The sequence below is a fragment of the Aplysia californica genome, unplaced genomic scaffold, assembly GCF_000002075.1.
Source record: "Aplysia californica isolate F4 #8 unplaced genomic scaffold, AplCal3.0 scaffold00511, whole genome shotgun sequence".
In the NCBI taxonomy this organism is placed as follows: domain Eukaryota; kingdom Metazoa; phylum Mollusca; class Gastropoda; order Aplysiida; family Aplysiidae; genus Aplysia; species Aplysia californica.
This window is the reverse complement of record NW_004797781.1, coordinates 259,916-266,595: the sequence shown is the minus strand read 5'-3', so window position 1 is coordinate 266,595 and position 6,680 is coordinate 259,916. Positions and strand designations below refer to the sequence as shown.

Here is a 6,680-nt window from a genome sequence, read left to right as displayed (position 1 = left end):
GAACATTTCTCGTTCTGATGCACAGTAGAATTGTAAATTGGCTGATCCAACAATGTCATGCTCATAACTGTGCCTGAACTGCTAAAGGGAACTGCTGCTTTTTCTTTCCTAATCCTTATTAACGGCATTTTCCTCTTCTTTTATTGTATGTTTGTCACACTCCTGTGACCCGCTATTTCCGGGGTGCCTTGATAGTCGAAGAAGACTTTACGCTGTTGAAGCTAGAGAGGTGAGCAGAGTAAGTCTGATTCCCTGTAAGGACTTCTCTGTTGACATCCTCCCCTTGGCACTCATATGACCTTATGCAGTTGTGAGTGCCGTAAAACCTCAACCAAAGATACTATCATTGCCTCAACTAAAACTAAACTAAAATTGGAATGTATAGAATAAGACTTACCTCATATTATTTACCTTTCTGATCCTGCAAACATTTGATTTCTAGCCTCTCTGCATGACAGAATAAGAGTGAGGCAAATGCAATAGTTTTCTACTATAATTATTTCCAATCTCAAATTCAAAATTTCTTAATGCACTTATTTCGATATTTGATATGTCTACTAGCTGCTTTCCTGGAAGCATCGAGAACAAGTGCAGGCTGATATAATATAATCTATGGTAACACTTTGGGTGGTGAAAGATTTGTGTAGCCATCTTGGATAGGTTATTGGGCTGTTAGTTGATAAAATGTAGTTGGCTGGAGTTGCGTTAGACAGGTTATCCTTTTATTATAGTATAGTAATATTATATAATTTAATTTTTATGTATACCTGCATGTGTTTTTACGGTCCTGTACAGCCCAGAAAAATTTCCCTCTGTGAGAGTAAAGATTGATCTAGTCTTATCTTATCTTTATGCAGTGCTATGTTATAGTAAAACATTGAGGGGGAATAGAAAGTAGATGTTTATACATGCTGTTGTCTTATACAATTGGCATTCTTGGCAGGATTGACTGTAGTATGTTCTTTATGTCTGTCCTCAGCCTATGTAGATAAGCGTATTATGGTGTCAGTGGCCTAGTGGTTAGGCACTTAGATCCTCAATCATGAGGTCATGGGTTCAAATCCCATCAGGGATTGAACGTTGTGTCCTTGGGAAAGGCGCTTTACACAAATTTTCCTCACTCTACCCCGGTGGGAATGGGTATCTGGCTATAGACAGCAAAAGTTCTTGTCAGTTTGTTAGCCTTTTAACGCATGCAATCCACAGCTTGCACTGTATGCTTCCTTTCTTTGGAAGCTGAGAATGTTTTTGGTTGTTCTAGGTTATGCTGGGGTAATGATAGTTGGAAAGCACAAAGACCATGTTGTAGAGCGTGGATAGGCAAAATGAAGATGCAGTAATTATTATTATGTAGGAAATGTAGAGATGAAAGAAATAAAGTAAGTTGTTTGTTTGTGTTCCCAGTCTGTCTGTCTACTCTGTGTGAAATGGGAAACGTTAAACTGTTTAGGTTTAACAGCCCTGCCTACATTATTAGGTTATTTGGTCGCTTTTAAGGACAAGCGGGCTTACCCAGATTTTGGGGGTTTCCAGAAATCTTGACCTACACCAAAGTGAGCATTGCCCTACCTATAGGAGAAGTTTGGTTTCATTTGTCTGTATATTTGTTTGGTTATAGAGAAAACTCTTCTTGTCTTTTATAGAAACTGAACAAGGGGCAAAATCTTTACCTTTGATTTTCTCAAAACAGCATTTTTCGGGATAGCCCCCTTGTGCTTAAAAGCGACCATTTAAGAAGTGGTCTACTCTGTGTGTAAGGCATGCAGAAATTGTTGAGCTAATAGAAATAAAGTATACTATGTTATTCCTCTCATTCCTCAGTCTGTCGTCTCTGAATCAAGCATGTAAGAAACGGAAATATTCAGAGTCCCCGACGGGTACGGTTAACCCAGCCATGTTACATGGGATCAGCGGAGTTATCAACATCAAACAGGAGCCTCCAGGTAACAGGAGAAACAACACCTCCAGTCTGTGGGAGAGCCACTTGGAAAAAACAGAAAAATAACAAACTCTGTAATATAAAACCCAAACTGGAACCGCGAAATCCTTCGGACCTCTCCAGAACAGACGAAGTCATTTTTACTCGATTGCGCATCGGACACACGGCCCTGATGCATAAATACCTCCGACAGGGAGATGAGATGCCGTTCTGTGTTGGATGCGACACATATTTTACCATTAGACACATTTTAACCGAATGTCTAGACTTTGGAGAGATCCGAAGGAAATATTTCAAATGCAAGAAATTGCAAGACATTTTTTCCATTGTTAGTCCCGACAGAATCTTGGATTTTATGAAGGCCATTGGCCTATATGGAAAATTATAAAATGAAACAATATTGTTAAAAATGTTATTGTTATTTATAAGAGTTGTTTTAAATTGAAAATATGTATACTGAATTTTAATATTTTAACATTTTAAAGTCTAATAGTTGACCAACCGTGCAGTGAACTGTTGCGATTGCAACCAACTTGTGTTTCGCGCGCTCATATGACCTTATGCAGTTGCGAGCGCCGTAAAACCCCATACTAACCTAAAATTAGGAGAAACAGAACGGACAATCAGTGCACTGTTTTATTTTTGCTGTTTTAGTTAAAAGAAGATTCAAATTAACTTCTCATTTTGTATACATTCACAATGGCCTTTATCAATCATCAAGCATGAATCGTAGCTGTCACAAGAAAAATGTAATGCCTTTTATTTTTTGCTTCCACTGTATAGCACAGTCAAATGGAGTAGAGGATTTTTATATACTACCGTTTTGAAGTATTTGGCTTTTCCTAATTTCCCTTCTTTCCTATCAAACATCTATCGTCCTTATCTCTCCTCCTTCTTTTTTTGTGTTGTTACTCTCTTGTAATACCTCTAATCTTTGGCACTTGTATGACTTTATTGTGTTGCAAGTGCCGTAAAACTCTTTCTAAAACAATTTCTAATTTCAGAGACACTGATTAACATACTTAAATATCTGTTTAGTTGTCATGTCAATATAAGACATTTTGGGGAAAAATATTTTGATATCAGATGAGATGGTTTTTTTCACTGTTTGAAAGGGTGCTCAAATATATTATAATTTTATCATTTGGTATCAGTTGCTCTTTTCCCTGAAGCTATTCATGTTACGGTTTGCAACCAACCAGGAAAATGAAAAAAAGTCAGGCATTTCATTTTCAGATTTCTTGGATGGGGTAACACTATGAAAATGAATGAGAACAAAAATAACTGGGGAAAAGACGGAAAATCAAAGGGCTGCCCATTATTATGAATTTGGAGTTTCTTCTTCTTTTTTTTTTCAATTTAGAAAAACCCTGATTCCAATTTATGAAAGTTCATTTGACCTTCGGCTTCCACAACCCATTCTCACCTTCCTGGCTTAAAAGTTAGAAAAACAGTCAGATCCTGACTGTCTATGTCACTACGTCATCTTGTGCAGCTAAGTTTTATCTTCAAATCCTCTGTGCACAGAGCCCTTGTAGTCCCTCAGAACCACTTTGCCTTAAAAAAAAAAAATAGTTGCTTCAAAGCCAGGAGTAAGGCAGTGGGTGGTTGGCGGGTGCTCTGGTGTGGTCTTCTCCTTCTTTCTTATCAAACATCTATCGTCCTTATCAAACATCTATCGTCCTTATCTCTCCTCCTTCTTTTTGGGGTTTGTTACTCTCTATGTAACACCTCTAACCTTCGGCAATTATATGACCTTATTGTGTTGCAAGTGCCATAAAACTTACTAAAACAAAGGAGTGAGGCAAATATTAAATTGACAAGGTGTTGAAAAATTCCAGCACTTATAGGTTGTGAGTGATGGCTGGCTTAGGCCATGCCAATGAGAAAATTAAAAGAAAAAAAAACCGCGGATCTACTTTGATACTGGAGACATCAGCATGTAACGTAGTGATGTAGCCTACAATCAGGATCAAAGACTTATGATGTGTCCCGTCAGTTGTTTGTTTTTTTTGAAAGAGTTAAGCTGACAGCCAATAAGTACCCCACCCACCTTCTTTTTCTTTCTGTACCGAACTTGACAATGACAGGCCTGTTAATTACTTTTTCATCACATCTTTGTTTATGTTACAGTTATTTTCCAACCCCCGTCCTTGACAGCCCAGGAAAAGGGACTTCACTTTGAAAATGGTTACAAAATCCCGGAAAAAATTCTCGAAATTTTTACTCCTTGATGAGTGGGAACTCTTGTCATACTTAGTCTTACAATTCTTTTAAAGTGAGCATTTGACCGTTGACTGATGCTTTTTCTCAATAGGTGTGCAGGTGTACATGGGGGACTGCTCTGGAGATAATGATTTCCAAGGTTACGATGTAGATGCAAATGGTCAATTTGTGGACAGTGCATACCAAGTTCTCAAATGGCAACCGTTCAATCAGGCTAAATGGGCAACCCTCACCAACGCGGAAATGATAGATCTGTAAGTTGCTATATTAGTTTTGTATTTGTGAGTTTGTTTGCTAATGGTATGATATCTGTATGTTTTTATGTAATTGACGTCTGTAAGTAAGTTTGTATGGTGGTGGTAGATTTGTAAGTGTGTTAGGTGATAGTGAAAGTTTATCACAGCTCATTACCCTTTTGTGATTTGAAATTAGATTAGTTGTAGTGGAAAAGTAAAAACAAATAATGTAATTTGCCCTTTGTTCTTCCATCATTTTAATGAACTGTTCGGACAATTTGGGTTAAAACAAAATATAGAAACTTCCTCTGGGTAACTGAGAGAATTTTGAAGTTTTAGATTCTCTCGAGATATACTATTTATAATAGGAGTTAGGTCAGCAGCACCGAATAATGAAATCACCCAGCTCATTTGCATATGAGCTGGGCTATGTGACTTAGTCTCGGTGTGTATGCGTCTGGCTGTGCGTGATTGTAATTGTAAGTGTTATTCGTGAGAATGTGTTGGATCGAGTGTGCGATTGTTGGTCTTATACATTGAGCCCGAGTAAGGCAACCATTTGTTTCTTTATTAATAAAATATATGCATTAATAAAAACAAATGTCTTGGTGCTGCTGTTTCTAACTGATGTTTGTCAAGATGACTTGTCATGCTGATTAGATTTCCAGACTGCCAAGAGAAAATGCCAATCGTGTCACGGCGTGATGGAATCAGGCACTAATATCATCTGAAAGATAATTTATTTGCCTTGTTTCAATGAAATAAATATCCATATATCTTGAATAGAACTCAAGATATCTGCAATTGAAGGAACTGAGGTCGCCCGGTTTAAGAAAAATGACTTATTTTGTGTCTTTAATTTTAATCAATGTTTTTCAGTCAAATTCGCATGGAAATATGTCTCTATATGGATATAAAAGAGGTTGAGCCAAAAATAAAAATGAGATAAAAATGTCCAAACTTTCGTAAAAATGACTGTTTCACCGATTTCTGTATTCTAACGAGCGCCTGATTTAACCACACTGCCTCTCAATTTCTTACATTGTCCTGAAACTGTTTTGGTTCCGCCCACAGAGCATCACCAGAGTACAGAGTGGATGCTGATAAAGGCTTTATTTTCTCAACTCCGGATGAGGCCTTCGTTTGTCAGAAGAAAAATCATTTCCAAGTTACTGTTCACATGCGTCTCAATGGACATGCTAAATACGTCCGCACTCCAGAAAGAGTGACGAAAATAGATCACTTCTATCTTCACTTTTATGGAGTCAAGGTACGATTACATAGTTCGGGTTGTCTCGTATGTTTTCTCTATTACTGATTCCTTGTGTGTTGTATATCCTATACGCTTCTTTGTTAGGATTTTATTACAGAGAAATTGATGTACTGCTGAAATTTATTTACCTGCTATGAGAAAAAAGTACTGCTGAAATTTATTTACCTACTATGAGAAAAAGTGACAGATAAATGCTTAGAATTAATTTTACCTCCTCTAAATGCATGGGGGTTCATTTGAGATGAAAGTGTTTTTTATTTAAAACTGAACTAGTACCTAAAATTACAAAAGCTTTTATGTAGCTTAAAACCACATCAGCATATTTATTTTGTTTAAGTTATACTTGTGAAAAAATAAAAATATTTCATAGCTGTAATTAAGTCAATAAAGAAACATATATCTGTTATAGATAAATACAAAGAAAATAAGTTTCATTTTAACTTGTGTCATTTAGATGAGTCGATAAAATGTTAACCTTTAATTACAAAACTTTCTCAGAGGTACTAAAGCAATAGAGACATGGCTGTCACATAAAAAGACTGTGCACATTAATTTTTTGAAGCAAAGTATGGTCAAAATTTGTGCTTGGTTGTATGTCAATTGGATGACATTATTCATACTTTTCTAAAAAAAAAAAAAGGTGTTCTACGAAAATTTTTGTGATAAATCAAAATGGTATTACTCTCCAAAATCAGAATATTATTGGTAAGTTTGGTCAATATTTCCAAATCGTTCGTACTTTCTCATTTTTTATTTGTTTCTTTCCCCACGTTTACAACAGATGGAGTCTCAAAATCAGCAAATAAAAATTGAGCAGTCACAGTCAGACAGAAGTAAAAAGTCCTTCCATCCAGTGCAGTAAGTTCTTTTTAATCTTTTGTCTTTATTCACACGTCAAGTCACTTTTGGTTTACTAATATACCTTCTTCTTCATTTTCTTTTTCTTCTTCATTTTCTTCTTCTTCTTCTTCTTCTTCTTCTTCTTCTTCTTCTTCTTCTTCTTCTT

The 6,680-nt window shown here is 36.3% G+C and overlaps 1 protein-coding gene across 1 annotated transcript in view; it reads left to right on the top strand.

Moving 5' to 3' along the window:
• Window positions 1–6,680, top strand: part of LOC101846240 (myelin regulatory factor) — a gene marked incomplete at its 5' end in the record, with an annotated part of 14,921 nt that overhangs the window by 1,292 nt on the left and 6,949 nt on the right. The window contains 4 exon segments of the mRNA XM_013086835.2: window positions 1,822–1,943; window positions 4,257–4,419; window positions 5,476–5,671; window positions 6,456–6,532. Coding sequence (XP_012942289.2) covers window positions 1,822–1,943; window positions 4,257–4,419; window positions 5,476–5,671; window positions 6,456–6,532 — 558 coding nt within the window.